Raw genomic sequence first — 18,556 nt, 5'->3', positions numbered from 1 at the left:
TTCCTGGAGGCTAGGAGTTTGAGACCAGGCTGGCCAACATGGTAAAATCCTGTCTCTACTGAAAATACAAAAATTAGCCGGGCATGGTGGTGCTCAACTGTAGTCCCAGCTACTCAGAAGGCTGAGACACAAGAATCACTTGAGCCGGGCGCGGTGGCTCAAGCCTGTAATCCCAGCACTTTGGGAGGCCGAGGCGGGTGGATCATGAGGTCAAGAGATCGAGACTATCCTGGTCAACATGGTGAAACCCTGTCTCTACTAAAAATACAAAAATTAGCTGGGCATGGTGGCGCATGCCTGTCATCCCAGCTACTCAGGAGGCTGAGGCAGGAGAATTGCCTGAACCCAGGAGGCAGAGGTTGCGGTGAGCTGAGATCGCGCCATTACACTCCAGCCTGGGTACCAAGAGCGAAACTCTGTCTCAAAAACAAAACAAAACAAAATAAAAACAAAACAAAACAAAACAAAAAAAAGAATCACTTGAACCTGGGAGGCAGAGGACACAGTGAGCTGTGATCATGCCACTGCACTCCAACCGGTGCGACAGAGACCCTGTCACAAAACAAGAAAAGGAAAACAACAACCCGACATTGGTTTCCTCAGGCCTTCAAAGGGGTCCCTTCCTCTCTGGGAGCACATCACACAGGCTGGGACAACCCTTGCCGACCAAAGGGACCGGTGCCGCTGGCCCCAGAGCGGGGTGCATGCAGGCCTCCGAGAAGCTGTGTGTGGAGATCTGATAAGGTTGTCTGTTTGCAGTTAAGTCTGTACCAACTCTGCATGGAATTCACACCGTCCTCTGCAGAATTTCAGAATTCCAGCCAGCACAGTGGATGAAGGATTAAAGAACACTGTCTTTCCTTTTTTGAGACGGAGTCTTGCTCCGTCGCCCAGGTTAGAATGCAACGGCGACACCAGCCTGTGCAACATGGAGAGATCCCGTCTCTACTAAAAATACAAAACTAGCCGGGTGTGGTGGTGGGTGCCTGTAATTCCAGCTACTCAGGAGGCTGAGGCAGAAGAATCGCTTGAACCTGGAAGGTGGAGGTTGCAGTGAGCAGAGATCGCGCCACTACACTCCAGCCTGGGTGAGAGTGAGACTCCGTCTCAAAAATAAATCAATCAATCATTAAAAATACAAATAATAAATAAAATGCAACGAAAGGAACCCCTGCAGCCCCACCTGCAATACCAGCCAGAGACGCTGCGCCCTCGTGCTCAATGCATCCTCTCCCGCCCCCGAGTTTTTGGGCACTTTAAAGAAAACCTAATTTTGAAAGAGTTACAGAAGCACAGGAAGTTGCAAAAATAGCACCGAGTCCCGTGTGCCCTTTCCCCGCCTCCCCCAAGGTGACTGACATCTTTTGTGACTGAGGGACAGTACGGAAACCCCGAGGCTGGGACATCACTACCCACCAAACCACAGAACCCACCCAGCCACACCTGCCCTGGGGGTTAAAGGCCCAGATGGCCCTTTCCCGACTACAGTAAAGCTGGCCCTGTGCCTGTGAGCGGGAGCAGGAGCTGCTGATGCGGCGGGTACTGGGTTCATGTCCACTGCCCAGCCCATCAGGGACCACTGGGGGCTCCCTGAGAAGCCCGAGGGTCCCCGGCACACACGGGGACTGGGACTCTGTCTCAAGGCCTCTCCGTGGCCGTGTGAGGCACACGCTTGCCTTTTTCCTCCCGGTGCTTTGAGCGGAGGCGGACCTGAGCTTTCCCGGGCTGCCTGCAGTCCAGGGACAGAAATAGCAGGTCCACGGCTGCAGACTTCAGGAGGGAGGGAGGGTGGTGTTCTAGACGCGAGAAGACAGAGCCGCAGAGCTAAATCCCCGTGGGAGCTGAGCCGCTGCTGCCGAGGATGGCAGGGCCCTCAAGTGATACTGGGACCCTCAGGGACCCACTGTACTGGGGGCAGCTAGGTTCCCCCAGCTTGGGAAACTACAGGATGGTGGGCTTCCCGGGAAAGGCAGTGTTCTATGTCTGGGAGAACACAGGTGAGGAACTGAACACCCGGTCAACATGAAGTCCTCCGCTTATGTGTTTAAGAGTCACTATCCCCAAGTGGCCACATTCTCCCTTATCCCATGGGTGCTATTCTCAAACATACAGCAGAGAGGCTGCATCACGGCCCAGAAGCCAGGATGACTGAGCTTGGGGGCCGCCAGCACCAAAGATTGCAGATTCTCAAAGCGTGGGGTGACAGCCAGCTTTATGTGTCTCCTTGGTGAGACTATGGTGCCCGGTAGTCAAACACCAGTCTAGAGGGTGTTGGGAAGGTATGTTTTTAAGATGTGATTAACCTTTAAATCCGCAGACTTGGAGCAAAGCAGATTACTCCACCCCAGCGTGGGTGAGTCTCAGCCAATCAGCTGAAGTCCTGCAGGGAAAAGCCTGCCCAGGCGCGGTGGCTCACACTTGTAATCCCAGCACTTTGGGAGGCTGAGGAGAGAGGATCACTTGAGGTCAGGAGTTCGAGACCAGCCTGGCCAACACGGTGCATCCCGTCTCTACTAAAAATGCAAAACATTTAGCTGGGCATGGTGGTGTGTGCCTGTAATCCCAGCTACTTGGGAGCCTGAGGCAAGAGAATCGCTTGAACATGGAAGGCAGGGGTTGCAGTGAGCCAAGATGGCGCCACTGTACTTTAGCCTGGGCAACAGAAACATACAGAAGGCAGAGCAAAAACATGGCCTAATCATCTCATGTCACCCCCGCTGCACGCACAGATACAAACACACACACACGCTTCCTCGCTTGCTTTTCTGGCGAACCCTAACTAACACACTCGTATTCCCGAAATCCCCACTTGCTAACTTTCTGGGAATGTGGATTTTCAGCACCCTCCAGGGCAGAAGGCAGTCACCAGAGGGCACAGCTGTGTGTGGCTGGTGTGGCCAGCACCGCTCCCATCTGCCCAGAAGCTGGGCTCTTTCTCAGGACCTGGAGTCCCTGGTAGGGATGAGGGACGGAACTTGGAGCCAGTCAGAATGCAGAGACCCAGCTGCCTTTCTGTTTCCAGGGGGACCTTCCCCACCCCACAGTGCTCACCTTCCTGGCCATGATAAGGCCCGAGGGTCTGTGCTGAACTTTGGTGACCACCCCGCCGTTGCCTGCGCCCAGCTCCGAGATCCTTTCAAAGTCATCGTCTTTGAGTTCGCCGACCTTGGCTTTCTGGGTGAGGAAGGCTTCCAGCCGCTTCTTCTGCTGCTCATCAAGTTCCAGCTCCTCTAGCTTCTTCTGCAGGTCCACCAGGTTTGCCCTGCAGAGACCCCCAGGGCAGGGGTTAGCATCCAAGGACGACTCCAACTGGCCATTTACCGCACGGCCCTGGTGCACCGGCCCCCAGGAGGACACAGACTAGATTCCTGCACTTGAAGGGTTTACGGTGTAGAAGGAAAGAGGGATCCATGCTGTGTAACCCCAGCAGACACACTAATGACCAGAATCCAGGGCAGCTCCCCGGGAACTAAGGACGCTGCCTTGATCCCGTCTACCAAGTCTAGCGGACCTCAGGATCTTGAGGACAAGCTGCAGCTCAGAGGACCCAGGAGGATTCCATCTTTTTCTTTTTTCTTTTCTTTTCTTTTTTGAGATGGAGTCTCCCTCTGTCACTCAGGCTGGAGTGCAATGGCACAATCTCAGCTCACCACAACCTTTGCTTCCCAAGTTTAAGCAATTCTCCTGCCTCAGCCTCCCAAGTGGCTGAGATTACAGGCACATGTCACCACGCCCAGCTAGTTTTTGTATTTTTAGTAGAGACAGGGTTTCACCATGTTGGTCAGGCTAGTCTCGAACTCCTGACCTTAAGTGATCTGCCTTCCTCGGCCTCCCGAAGTTCTGGGATTACAGGTGTGAGCCATCGCACAGGAGGCTTCCTTCCTAATGCACAAGCTCCAGACCACCTCGGGAGGAGACAAGGAAACCAGGATGGGTCTAATGGAGCCCGGACCAGGACACCTGCCTTTTCAGGAAATAGAGGAACGAGTGTCCTGAGTGGCCTCAGAACACAGAATGAGAACCAACAGGGAAGGCAGAAGGCGCAGCGCAAAAGCTGCATCAGGGGGGCACGGTGGTGCATGTTTGCCATACCAGCTACTCAGAAGGCTGAGGTATGAGAACTGCTTGAACCCGGGAGGCAGAGACTGCAATGAACTGAGACCTTGCCACTGCATTCCAGCCTGGGCAGCAGAGGAAATTGCTGTCTCAAAAAAAAAAAAAAAAAAAAAAGCATGACCAGCCTGGGCAACAAAGCAAGATCTTCTAGCTGAGGATGGTGGCATATGTCTGTAGTTCCAGTTACTCAGGAGGCTGAGGTGGGAGGATCACTTGAACCCAGAAGGTGGAGGCTGCAATGAGCCATGATCACAACAATGTACTCCAGCCTCGGCGACACAGCAAGACCCTGTCTCTAAACAATAAACATTTTTTAAAAATTTAAACAAGCATGTACCTTGCACTTTATTGGGTGATTCAAGGAATTTTCCAAGGAAATTTCAACAGTAAGCTATTTTCACAAATGCCTTGACTTGGAACCAGACCCCAGAGTAGCAACTTCTCTGTGATGGATAATTGAGTTCAATGCACATATGAACCCAGCGCCGGGCAAAAGAAATGGAATGGAAGCCATGCGTACAAAATGAAATCTTCCAGTACCCACGTTTAAACAGAACAGGTGAACTGATTTCATGTATTTATTTACTTAGAGACAGAGTCTTGCTCTGTCTCCCAGGCTGGGGTGCAGTGGCCTGATCAGAGCTCACTGGAGCCTCCAACTCCCATCCAATACTGATCCTCCCATCTCAGCCTTCCTAGGAGGTAGGATCACAGGTGTGAGCCACCATGTCTGGCTATTTTAAATTAATTAATTAATTATTATTATTTTTGAAACAGAGTCTCACTCCGTCACCCAGGCTGGAATACGGTGGTGTGATCTCAGCTCACTGCAACTTCCGCCTCCCAGGTTCAAGCAATTCTCCTGCCTCAGACTCCCAAGTAGCTGGAATTACAAATGCCCACCACCCCACCTGGTTAATTTTTGTATTTTTAGTAGAGGTGAGGTTTCGCCATGTTGGTCAGGCTGGTCTTGAACTCCTAGGCTCAAGCTATCTGCCCACCTCGGCCTCCCAAAGTGCTGGGATTACAGGTGTGAGCCACTGCACCTGGCTGAAATTAATTTTTTTTTTTTTTTTTTTGAAACGGAGTTTCGCTCTTGTTACCCAGGCTGGAGTGCAATGGTGCGATCTCGGCTCTCGGCAACCTCCGCCTCCTGGGTTCAGGCAGTTCTCCTGCCTCAGCCTCTCGAGTAGCTGGGATTACAGGCACGCGCCACCATGCCCAGCTAATTTTTTTTTTTTTTTTTTGAGACAGAGTTTCACTCTTGTTACCCAGGCTGGAGTGCAATGGCGTGATCTCGGCTCACCGCAACCTCCGCCTCCCGGGTTCAGGCAATTCTCCTGCCTCAGCCTCCTGAGTAGCTGGGATTACAGGCAGGTGCCACCATGCCTAGCTAATTTTTTGTATTTTTAGTAGAGACGGGATTTCACCATGTTGACCAGGATGGTCTCGATCTCTCGACCTCGTGATCCACCCGCCTCGGCCTCCCAAAGTGCTGGGATTACAGGTGTGAGCCACTGCACCTGGCTGAAATTAATTTTTTTTTTTTTTTTTTTTTTTGAGACGGAGTTTCGCTCTTGTTACCCAGGCTGGAGTGCAATGGCGCGATCTCGGCTCACGGCAACCTCCGCCTCCTGGGTTCTGGCAATTCTCCTGCCTCAGCCTCCCAAGTAGCTGGGATTACAGGCACGCGCCACCATGCCCAGCTAATTTTTTGTATTTTTAGTACGGACAGGGTTCCACCATGTTGACCAGGATGGTCTTGATCTCTTGACCTCGTGATCCACCCACCTCGGCCTCCCAAAGTGCTGGGATTACAGGCGTGAGCCACCGCGCCCGGCCTTGAAATTAATTTTAATAACACATGTGATGTAACCGATCAAAAATGTTATCATTTTCAACATACAACCAATATGAAAAATCAATGAATGCTTCGCAGATTTCTTACGCCTTTGAAATCTACAATGGCAACATGGTGCCTGCGCTCTTGTGGATTTGGGCCATTTTCATTTTTAGTGCTGCCTGTACCCAGGGGCTACTGAACCAGGCAGTGCAGCTCTAAACATCTCTCTGGAAGAACAGGCCATCTCCAGTGGTCCCAATTCTGGAAGGACCTAAAGCCAGGGCGGACAGCCACAGAGGGGACTGAAGCAGGGAATGAAGAAGGGGTGGACTGCTGATTGCACCTGGAACCTTCCAGTCCCCATGTTCGACCACTATTCACCTATAGCTGGAAGTAGCGTGAGCCACGGGGCCCACAGGCCAGAAACGAGGTGACAGCGCCAGAGCTGGTGCCGCAAAGAGCTCGCTGGAAGGCAGGGTCCTGGGCACCGCTTCCTGGGCTGCACAACATCTCATTCCACTCTCACCATCGCCCCTGGAGGCCCCGGCAACAGGGAACGGACTCACAGGGGTGGGGGGACTCACAGGAGTAGCTGGGATTACAGGTGTGCACCACCACGTCCAGCTGATTTTTTTTTTTTTTAGCACTTTTAGTAGAGACAGGGTTTTACCACGTTGGCCAGGCTGGTCTTGAACTTCTGGCCTCAAGTGGGCCACCCACCTTGGCCTCCCAAAGTGCTGGGATGACAGGCGTGAGCCACCGCGCCCAGCCATGGATGAGTGCTTCTGACGGGAGACTTGGAAGGTGTCAATTGCTGCTCCGAGCATGGAAAATGCGTTCTGGACTCAGCTGACTAATCCAGATTAAACTTAGTGGCAACTCAACTGCGGTTATTAAACAAATCAAAACCTTGGGGTCCCCACAGCTGGCTTCCTTGCTTGGGGGATCCTTTAAGGGATGGAAATCAAACCCCTCATGGAAGGGAATGGGCTGGGTGAGTTCTGTGTGGAGAATGAGGAACAGGTTCCTGTGTCTAACTGTGACAGTGTTGACTCGCACAAAATGGCATCAAGAGTCTTCTTCATCTGGGCCACAGAGGGCTGGCCCCTGAGCAGGGGAGGCCACCAGACATGCCACAGTTCCCAACACCAGGTTCTCATGGGGTCACACCAGAGGCACAGCACCCAGACCCCGGCCAAGGGCCCCAGGGATTGTTCCACTCCAGCGTGCAGAACAGGAGTGCAGAGGTCACCCTGGCGTGACCCCACAAGTGTGTGCCTCGATTACCCAGCCCCTCCCTCATCCTGGAGCACTGCGATTCTGCCACCGCACCCCCGTCCCCCACCCCAGTGTGCCTTTCTCAGACTCCTTCACCCAGGCCTCCGGTCGCCCTCCACTTCCTCAAAGCTTCCACACTGGGTCAGCCCCTCACAAGGTTTTCCAGTCCACTCGCTTTAGAATCTCCACCTCTGCTTTCAGGGGTCAGCAGGGTCCCATCACCCCTGCGCCTCCTCAATCCTCACACTCCCCCTCCCTGTCCCCTCACCATGCTTCCAGCTTTGGGGACACCACACACCGGGCACCGCCACAAGCAGGAGATGCCCTCTCAGGGATGCCCATCCTGACTCCCCTGGGACCCCCTGTCCTGACCCCCCAAGAATCTCAACATCACCCCCCAGGACCCCCACATGATCCCCCTAGAATCTCCGTCCTGACTCCACTAGACTCTCCCACAGAAAACTCCCCATCCTGAACCCCCTAGAACTCCTATGCTCACCCCACTAGAGCCCCCATGTCCTGACTCCCCTAGGAACCCTCCTTGTCCTGAGATGCCCCAGAACTCCCACCCTGACCCCCATAGAGCCCCTCCATCCTGACCCCTCTAGGGTCCTCCACCCCATCCTGATCCCCTAGCATCCCCCCCATATCTTGACCCTGACCCCCCGGGAGCCCCCCATCCTCCCCTCTCTTTCCTTTTTCCTGGTTCTCTATGGATCTTCTCAGCCCATCCTCTCCCCCGAGGGACCCCCCCGCCCCTGGCTCCCTAGGTGTCCTCATCCCACCCCGACTTCATCACTCAGGGACTCGCCCCCAGAAGGACCGCTCCCGTCACCCAAGACCTCTTAGCCTGTCCTGGGGTCTTGGGTGGCAGACAGGTCTTGGGGAGGCCCAGGTGCAACACTCTCGACTTGTGGCTCAGGGACCCTCCCACCCTGTCTTTCCCCCATAGGGACCCCTTCACCCCACCTCTCCCCTACAGGGACTCACTTCACTATCATTTCACTACGTAGGACACCCCTCGCCTATCCTTTCCCCTACAGGTACCCGCTCCATCCTCTCCTCCCAGGGACCCCCTTAACCCCATCTCACAACTCAGGGCCCCTGCACCCCATCTTCTCTGCAACGACATCTCCTTGGCCTGATCTCATTACTTAGGGACTCCAAACCCCATCTTTTCCCCAAGGGATCTCTCCTCACTCTGATCTCATTATTCTGGGACCTCCCCCATCTCCGAGATTTCACTATTCAGGGATCGCTCACCCATTCCCTCCCTTCATCCCCATTTCACTACTCAAAGACCCATCACTGTTCTGCTACTCAGAGACTCCACGCCCTGTCTTTTCCCAGAGGGACCTCCCTTGGCACAACCTCATTATTGAGGGGCCCTCACCCCATCTTCTCCTACCCGCTACCCCTACCTCATCTCAGTCTCATCACTCAGGGACCCCTCACCACCCGCTCTCTTCTGGAGCCCGCTTGCCCAAATTTCCTCCTCAAGGGCTGCCTGACCTCCCCTCACCTCGATGTCACTCCTCAAGGACCCTCACTCCATCCTCCCCTCTCAGGAACACCTTGCACCCCGATTTCCCTACTCAGGGGCTCCCCTCACTCTCATCTCATGACTAAGACAACCCTCTGCTCTTTCCTCTTGAGGGGGGTGAACCTTTCACCCCCATTTCACTGCTCAGGGACCCTACACTCTTCTCTCTTAGAGACACCCCTTATCCCTATCTCACTGCTCAGGGACCCTCATCCTGTTCTCTCCTCTTAGGGACACCCCTGACTCCGATTTTCCTCCTGAGGGACTCCCCTCACCCCAATCTCACGTTTCAAAAGCCCCACGCCCCATCTTCTGCACTGTAGGGACCTCCTTCACCCAATCGCACTGCTCAGGGACCCTTGATCCCATCCTTCACCCCAACATCACTACTCAGAGACTTCCCTCATCCCAATTTCACTCATCAGGAGCCCCACACCGCATCTTTTCCACCACAAGGACCTTCCCTCGCCCAATCTCACTGCTCAAAGTCCCATCACCGGCCCAGAAACCCCCTGCCCCGTGCATCCTTCGCCCAGTCCTCCCCGAGGACCCCCTGCGCCGTGTACCCCTTGCCCTGTCCACCTCCAAGGGTCCCTTGCACCTCTCGCCCCATCCTCTTTCGAGGGGTCCCTGCACTCCTAGCCCTGTCCTTCCCTCGAGAACACCCCGCCCCCTGCACCCCTCGCCCCATCTCCCCCTGCCCCGTGCACCCCTTGCGAACCCTCTGCGCCCCTCGCCCTGTCCTCCCAGGGCTCCCTGCCTCGTGCACCCCGATCCCTCGGCCCATCCCAAGAACCCCCTGCCCCCTGCACCCCTCGCCCCATGCACCCCCGAGGGTCCCCTGCCCCGTGCACCCCGATCCCCCGGCCGATCGCTGCCCACTCACTCGGAAGCGCCCTCGCTGGTCGGGGACGGGCCCTCGGCGATGGCAGGGTTGATGGTGAGCGCCGGCAGCACCGGCTTCCTCCGGGCCAGCATCGGGGCTCCCCGGGCCGGCGGCGGCGGTGCCTCTAGCCGGGGCCCATAGGGGGCGGGCCGGGATCGGGCGGGCGGGGATCGGACGGCCGATGCTGCGGGACGGGGCCGAGGATAGCCGAAGGGCGTCGGGGCTGAGACGATGGAGTCGCCACCGCCGAGGCCCGAACTAGGCTGGCGCCGAAGCCGGAGTCCGAGAGGCCGGGGGAGGGGAGGGGCGGCCACAAGATCGCGGACCGGCCTCTCGCGATAGCGGGCTCGGGAGCCGCGATGGACCCGCCCCCCAGCTGCTGCACCGGCGCAGCACCCCAAAGCCGCCTTTCGGAGGGGAAAGGGGCGGACACCGACGCGAGGCGCCCGGAGCATGCGCACTCGCTTACCTTACTACGGCGCGGGTGCGCGTGCGCCTGGGGCACGAGATGGGGGCGCCGGGGAGGAGATGGAGGGATGAGGGAGCGGGGAGATGGGCGTGCACGGTGGGGCAGGGGAGTAGCTAGACCTCTGAGCGCCTACGAAGTTCCCAGGAACTGAGGGAATCCGTAGGACCCCAGAACGGTGGGCGAGACCCACCCAGAGTCCATTTAATCTTTGTGGCGAGCGTGGACACTCGCCCCCAGCGCCCACCGCCTTAGAGTGTCAGTTATTCCCCCTCCTTCATCAGAGCAAAGCCGCTCTAACATGTTTTTTAAAATTTAATTGACAAATAAAATGATACATATTATGCACATGTTAAAACATATTTACGTGGCTCAAGCCTGTAATCCCAGCACTTTGGGAGGCCGAGGCGGGTGGATCACGAGGTCAAGAGATCGAGACCATCCTGGTCAACATGGTGAAACCCCGTCTCTACTAAAGGTGCAAAAAACTAGCTGGGCGTGGTGGCGTGTGCCTGTAATCCCAGCTACTCCGGAGGCTGAGGCAGGAGAATTGCCTGAACCCAGGAGGCGGAGGTTGCGGTGAGCCGAGATCGCGCCATTGCACTCCAGCCTGGGTAACAAGAGCGAAACTCCGTCTCAAAAAAAAAAAAAAAAAAAAAACACAAAACATATTTACTATAAAATACACATAGGCTAGGCGCAGTGGCTCACGCCTATAATCCCAGCACTTTGGGAGGCCGAGGCGGGCGGATCACGAGGTCAAGGGATCGAGACCATCCTGGCCAACATGATGAAACCCCGTCTCTACCAAAAAAAAAAAAAAAAAAAAAAAAAGCTGGGCGTGGTGGCGTGCGCCTGTAGTCCCAGCTACTCGGGGGTCTGAGGCAGGAGAATTGCTTGATCCCGGGAGGCGGAGGTTGCAGTGAGCCGAGATCGCGCCACCGCACTCCCCTGGCGCCTGACGACGGAGCAAGACTCTGTCTCATAAATAAATAAATAAATAAATAAATAAAATACACATAACATAAAACCTGCCATTTAACCATTTTTTAAATGCACAGCTCAGCGGCATTTAGCACGTACACATGCTTGTGCAATCACCGCCATCATTACCGCCACCTCCAGAAATTCCTCATCTTCCCAAACTGAAACACTTTCCCTATGAAACCTCACTCCCTATCCTCCTCCCCAGTTCCTGGCTCCCACCATCCTACTTCCTGTGAATCTGATGATTCCAGGGACCTCATATGAGTGGGATCACACAGGTTTTGTCCTTTTGTGGCTGGTATATTTCACTGAGGGAGACGTCCCCAAGGTGCATGCACGTGGTAGCCTGTGTTAGAATTTCCCAACTTCACTACACTGGGCATACTTCCTTCCAATCGGGTAGCCCTGTTCCAAAAAGGAGCAGTTTACAAAAAAAAAAAAAAAAATTCTTCTTTTTTAAAAAATTTGTAATGGGGTTTCGCTCTTGTCCCCTTGTTGCCCAGGCTGGAGTGCAACCGCTCACCGCGACCTCCACCTCCCGGGTTCAAGAGATTCTCCTGCCTCAGTCTCCCGAGTAGCCAGGATTACAGGCGTGTGCCATCATGCCCGCTAATTTTGTATTTTTAGTAGAGTCAGGGTTTCTACATGTTGGTCAGGCTGGTCTTGAACTCCCGACCTCAGGCCATCCGCCCACCTCAGCCTTCCAAAGTGCTGGGATTACAGGCATGAGCCACCGCACCTGGCCAGAATTTCCCTCCTTTTTAAGGCTGAATAATATTCTATTGTGTGGATGGACTATATTTTGCATACCCATTTGTCTGCCACTAGACATTTGGGTGGCTTCCATCTTCTGGCCATTGTGAATCGTGCTGCTGTGAACACAGGTGTGCAAGTATCTGTTTGAGTCCTTGCTTTCATTTCTTTTGGGTACAGTATATGTTCTGAGGAGGCATTGCTGGATTATGTGGTAATTCTATGTTCAACTTTTTGAAGCACCACCTTACTGCTTGCTACAATAGCCATAGTACTTTATTAAAAGAAAGATCATTTTATGGCCAAGTGCGGTGGCTCACGCCTGTAATCCCAGCACTTTGGGAGGCCAAGGCAGGCAGATCATGAGGTCAGGAGTTCGAGACCAGCCTGGCCGATATGGTGACACCCCCATCTCTACATGGTGACGTGTGTCTGTAGTCCCAGCTACTTGGGAGGCTGAGGCAGAAGAATCACTTGAAACTGGGAGGCATAGGTTGCAGTGATCTGAGATCGCACTCCAGCCTGGGTGACAGAGGGAGACTCCATCTCAAAAAAGAAAGGAAGGAAGGAAGGAAGGAACGAAGGAGAGAGAGAGACAGACAGACAGAGAGAGAGAGAGAGACAGACAGAGAGAGAGAGACAGAGAAAGAGAGAGAGAGAGAAAGAAAGAAGGGAAAAGAAAAAGAAAGGTAGGTCATTTTATTTACCTGGTGGTGTGACCCATTAAAAATTTGCTTAATTTGGGCTGGGTGCAGTGGCTCACACCTGTAATCCTAGCACTTTGGGAGGCTGAGGTGGGCGGATAACGCAGTCAGGAGCTCGAGACCAACCTGGGCAACACAGTGAAACTCTGTATTTACTAAAATGCAAAAAATTAGCCAGGCGTGGTACTCAGGAGGCTGAGGCAGGAGAATCGCTTGAATCCAGGAGGCAGAGGTTGCAGCGATCCAAGATTTTGTCATTACACATCCATCAGCCCAGGCAACATTGCCATAAGGAAGAAAAGAACTCCCCCACCCCTGCTTTCAAAACGTTTAAAAAAGATACATTATATACACGCACATAATTGCAACCTGTGACTGTCCTAATAAGAAGGCAAAGAAGTAACCATACCTCTTACCTGGTTAAAGGGCTTCCAATCCTGAGTCAAGGACTAGAAAAAAAAAAAAAAAGAAAAGAAAGTAAAACAGGCTGGACAACGTGGCTCACGCCTATATAATCCCAGCACTGCCGGAGGCTGAGGCAGGTGGATTACCTGAGGTCAGGAGTTTGAATCCAGCAACACAGTGAAACCCCTTTTCTACTAAAATTACAAATATTAGCCGGGTGTGGTGGCGCATGCCTGTAATCCCAGCTACTCAGGAGGCTGAGGCAGTAGAATTGCTTGAACCCAGGTGGCAGGTGTTGCGGTGAGCTGAGATCACACCATTGCACTCCAGCCTGGGTGACAAAGTGAGACGCCATTTGAAAAAAAAAAAAAACAAAAAAACCACCACCACCAAAACACTGCTCCTAGAGAAAGCTGCTCCTGGGTTTCTGCAATCTGGGTTTTTCAGTTTTACTATTCATTGCCCCCCCACAATTCAGATGGACGCTCATCTTGCCTCAAATAAGCACAAACCCTTTCAGAGATATGGCCGTTTCCATGTTCCTTCCATTTTTCCCAGCAACCGTTTTCCCATTTTATCCTATTTTACCCTTTGTTTGTTTGTTTGAAATGGAGTTTCGCTCTTGTGGCCCAGGCTGGAGTGCAGTGGCGTGATCTCAGCTCACTGCAACCTCTGCCTCCCAGGTTCAAGTGATTCTCCTGCCTCAGCCTTCCGAGTAGCTGGGATTACAGGCATGCGCCACCACACCGGCTAATGTTTTGTATTTTTAGTAGAGATGAGGATTTCTCCAATTGGTAAGGCTGGTCTCGAACTCCTGACCTCAGGTGATCCACCCGCCTTGGCCTCCCAAATTGCTGGGATTACAGGTGTGAGCCACTGTTCCTGGCCTTTTTTTTTTTTTTTTTTTAAGAGAAGTTTTCACTCAGTCACCGAGGCCCCAGGCTGGAGTTCAGTGGCATAATCAAAGCTCACTGTAGCCTCGACCTCCCAAGGCTCAAGGGATCCTTCCACCTCAGCCTCCCTAGAGTCCCTGGCCACAAATAGGCACCATCATGTCCCCCTAAGTTTTGTATTTTTTTGTTGAGACAAGGTTTCCCCATGTCGCCGAGGCTGGTCTCAAGCTAATAGTCTCAAGTGATCCTCCTGTCTCGGCCTCCCAGAGTGCTGGGACTACAGCGGTGAGCCACTGGGCTCAGCCATTAATGTATGATTCTCCGGTGTTCAACTTCTTGACCTATTACAACTCTGTACACCCATGTAACCCTTCCCTTCACTCCGGAAAGTTTGTTCACTGTCTTTTCAGTTCATTCTCTTCCTCTACACCCAGCAGTAGTGAGCTGGTAAATGTTTAATGAGGAGCCATTAAAATAAGGAGAGGCTGGCTGGGTGCCAGACACCTGCAATTCCAGCAGGCAGGATGATCGCTTGAGATCAGGAGTTTGAGTCCAGCCTGGGCAACATGGTGAAATCCCATCTCTACTAAAAATACAAAAATTAGCCAGTCATGATGGCGGGTGCCTGTAGTCACAGGTACTAGGGAGGCAGAGGCAGGAGAATCGCTTGAACCCAGGAGGTGGAGGTTGCAGTGAGCCGAGACTGTGCCACTGCACTCCTGCCTGGGTGACAGAGGGAGACTCTGTCTCGGAAAAAAAAAAAAAAAAAAAAAAAGAAAGAAAGAAAAGAAAGAAAAAAAGGAGTTGACAATGGTATCAAAGATATTAAGAGTTGCTATTAGCCAGCTGAAGTCCACTACTATCCCCCCAAAAACTAGATTCTGCATTCTATGCCCGTAGATTCGTTTTTGCCTGTTCAAGAGTTTCACGTAAATGGAACTGCACTCATGCACTCTGGTGTCAGCTCATTTTGCTTAGGACAATGTTTTATTTTTGTTTGTGTTTTTTTGTATTGTTTTAGACAGGATTTTGCTTTATCACACAGACTGGAATGGAGTGGTGTGATCTCAGCTCACTACAGCCTCGACTTTCTGGGCTCAAGTCATCCTCCCATCTCAGCCTCCGGAGTAGCTGGGACTACAGCCTCGCATCACCATGCCCAACTAACTTTTGTATTTTTTGTGGAGATGGGGGTCTCATCATGTGGCCCAGGCTGGTCTCGAACTCTTGGGCTCAAATGACCCAAAGTGCTGGGATTACAGGTGTGAGCTACTGCACCAGGCCCTAGGATAATATTTTTTAGATTAATTCATATTGTTCATGTCACGAAAATTTGTTCATTTTCCTTGCTAGATAATATCTCATTGTATGTATTGAGGGCATTGCTCTTGACATAGAACAGTTAAGGAATTCTTCTTTTTTTTGGAGACGGTCTCACTCAGTTACCCAGGCTGGAGTGCAGCGTCATAATCACCACCCACTGCAGACTCTATGTCCTGGGGTCAGGTGATCCTCCTGCCTCAGCCTCCCAAGTACCTGGGACTACATACAGGTGCATACTACCATGCCCAGCTAACTTTTTATTTTTTGGAGAAAAATCTTACCCAGGCCAGTCTCAAACCCATGGTCTCAAGCGATCCTCCCACCTCAGCCTCCCGAAGTGCTGGGATTACAAGTGTGAGCCACCAAGCGCAGCCTGTTATGAACTTTTTGAGGGCGAAGATGTTGGATGTGTCTCCTACTCTCCCACTTTACCTCTTTGGACATATGGATGCTGGATATATATGTGCTACTTGAAGAAATGAACGGGGTGTTCTTGTCCTCAAGGAGACAGGTTGCCTTATTATAAGGCAACCATTCTCACCACTTATGATAAAACAGGAGCTTTTTTTTTTTTTTTTTTTTTTTTTTGGAGATGGAGTCTCAGTCTGTTGCCAGGCTGGAGTGCAGTGACACAATCTCGGCTCACTACAGCCTCCACCTCATGGGTTCAAGCAATTCTCCTGCCTCAGTCTCCGGAGGAGCTAGGATTACAGGCACCCGCCACCACGCCTGGCTCATTTTTGCGTTTTTAGTAGAGATGGGGCTTTCACTATGTTGGTCAGGCTGGTCTCAAACTCCTGACCTCACGATCCGCCTGTTTCAGCCTCCCAAAGTGCTGGGATTACAGGTGTGAGCCACCGCACCTGGCCAATAGGAGCTTTAATTGCTGAGGTTACAGTCCAGCCTCACACCCTCCCCAGCACAGCTTGCCCTGTGGCCTCTCTCTGTGATATATTTTCACTTATCATTGCTTTCAATAACATTTTTCCTGAGTACCTCTGTCCCTTGGTCTAAGAGACGTGGGTGTCTCCTAAATTGCTCCTCCCAGGAAATAAATTTCCAACAGCTTTCTTGATAGATTAAATCCAAGGTGACGTTTACCTTGTAGAGGCATATGCTGGTATTAATATCACATGCGTACGTTGTTTCCAACCAGCGATGCCCTGTCGACTTTATCTCTCTCACCTGTGCAGTGGATTAACTGAAGGAACGGCTGAACTGACCCCCTTTGGAAAGTAATTTAACCCTATCATGAACACCCTGTGACTCAGCAATTTTTATTTATTTATTTTTTTTGAGACAAAGTCTTCTTGTTCCCCAGGCTGGAGTGTAATGGCACGATCTGGGCTCACCAGAACCTCTGCTTACCGGGTTCAAGTGATTCTCCTGCCTCACCCTCCTGGATACCTGGGATTACAGCCACCTGCCATCACGCCTGGCTAATTTTTTTTTTTTTTTTTTTTTTTGGTAGAATCGGGGTTTCTCCATGTTAGTCAGGCTGGTCTCGAACTCCTGACCTCAGGTGATCCACCCGATTCGACCTCCCAAAGTGCTGGGATTACAGGCCTGAGCCACCACGCCCAGCCAATGATTCAGCAATTCTAATCGTGGGCATATGACTTAGGGAAACTCTTGCCTTTGTGCACACAGGAGACTCACACAATAATGTTCTCAATGGCAAAAATGTGGGAAGTACACAGGGTCCCTTATGGGAGAATGGAAAAATACGTCCTAATGCAGATCCACAGAGAAGTATGATACAGCAGAAAATTCCTGAATGACAACAGCATAAAAGAATCTTAGTTATTCTCAGCTACTCAGAGGGCTGAGGACGGAGGATTATTTGAGCCCAGGGGTTCCAGGCAGACCTAGGCAACATAGTGAGACCTGCCTCCTGAAAAAAAGAAAAGAAAAAGAAAAAGGCTGTGTGCGGTGGTTTACATCTGTAATTCTAGCACTTTGGGAGGCCAAGGCAGCTGGATCACCTAAGGTCAGGAATTCGTGACCAGCCTGGCCAACATGGCTAAACCCTGTCTCTACTAAAAATACAAAAATTAGGGGGTAGTGGTACACACTTGTAGTCTCAGCTACTCAGAAGGCTGAGGCAGGAAAATCGCTTGAACTCGGGAGGCAGAGGTTGCAGTGAGCCAAGATTGTGCCACTGCACTCCTGCCTAGGAGACAGAGCGAGACTCAATCTCAAGAAAAAAAAAAAAAAAAAAAGACACAACCAGCTACAGATTTCGTTGTTCCTTCTCCACTCCCACTGCCTCACTTGACTAGCCAGAAAAAAAAAAAAAAAAAAAAAAAAAGAGTTACAAAAGACTATAACGCTATTTTAATTTTTTTTTTTTTTTAAGAGATGAAGTTTCACTGTATTGGCCCGTATAAGCTTGAACTCCTGGGCTCAAGCAATCCTTCCACCTGGACCTCCCAGAGTGCTGGAATTACAGGCATCAGTCACCTCACTCGGCCTTAGGACACCCCCTCTTTTTTTTTCTAAGATGGGGTTTCACCTTGGTGGCCAGGCTGGTCTTGAACTCCTGACCTCAGGTGATCTACCCACCTCAGCCTCCCAAAGTGATAGGATTTCAGGCATGAGCCACCGCACCAGCATTTTTTTTTTTTTTTTTTTTTTTTTTTTTGAGACGGAGTTTCGCTCTTGTTGCCCAGGCTGGAGTGCAATGACGCGATCTCGGCTCACCGCAACCTCCGCCTCCTGGGTTCAGGCAGTTCTCCTGCCTCAGCCTCCTGAGTAGCTGGGATTACAGGCACACGCCACCATGCCCAGCTAATTTTTAGTATTTTTAGTAGAGACGGGGTTTCACCATGTTGACCAGGATGGTCTCGATCTCTCGACCTCGTGATCCACCCGCCTCGGCCTCCCAAAGTGCTGGGATTACAGGCTTGAGCCACCGCGCCCGGCCTTTTTTTTTTTTTTTTTTTTTAAATGGAGTCTTGGTCTGTTGCTCAGGCTGGAGTGCAGTGGTGCAATCTCAGTTCACTGCAACTTCCACCTCCTGGGTTCAAGCGATTCTTGTGCCTTAGCCTCCTGAGAAGCTGGGATTACAGGCATGCACCATCACACCCAACTAATGATTTTGTATTTTTAGTAGACCTGAGGTTTTACCATGTTGGCCAGGTGGGTCTTGAACTCCTGGCCTCAAGTGATCCACCTGCCTCAGTCTCCAAAAATGCTGGGATTACAGCTGTCAGCCAACGTGTCTGGCATTATAACACCATTGTGTTTTTTTGAGATGGAGTCTCACTCTGTCACCCAGGCTGGAGTGCAGTGGCAAGATAACTCACTGCAACTTCTGCCTCCCAGGTTCAAGCAATTCTCCTGCCTCAGCCTTCCAA

At 52.0% G+C, this 18,556-nt stretch overlaps 1 protein-coding gene across 4 annotated transcripts in view; it reads right to left on the bottom strand.

Moving 5' to 3' along the window:
• MAP2K2 (mitogen-activated protein kinase kinase 2) overlaps window positions 1-10,082 on the bottom strand; it is a 34,311-nt gene extending 24,229 nt beyond the window's left edge. For 2 of the 4 annotated variants that reach the window (XM_074384792.1, XM_039466040.2), the window contains exons 1-2: window positions 9,667-10,082; window positions 3,052-3,262 (exon numbers count right to left, since the gene is read on the bottom strand). In XM_074384792.1, the coding sequence (XP_074240893.1) occupies window positions 3,052-3,262; window positions 9,667-9,758 (303 nt within the window). In that variant the 5' untranslated portion in view covers window positions 9,759-10,082. The remainder of the gene's footprint in view (window positions 1-3,051; window positions 3,263-9,666) is intronic. The other 2 variants (XM_039466039.2, XM_039466038.2) reach the window with 2 other exon arrangements.
• Window positions 10,083-18,556: the final 8,474 nt, after the last annotated feature.

This window comes from Saimiri boliviensis, chromosome 14 (assembly GCF_048565385.1).
Source record: "Saimiri boliviensis isolate mSaiBol1 chromosome 14, mSaiBol1.pri, whole genome shotgun sequence".
Taxonomy (NCBI): Eukaryota; Metazoa; Chordata; class Mammalia; order Primates; family Cebidae; genus Saimiri; species Saimiri boliviensis.
The sequence above is the reverse complement of the archived record's forward strand: the minus strand, read 5'-3'. Positions and strand labels throughout refer to the sequence as shown.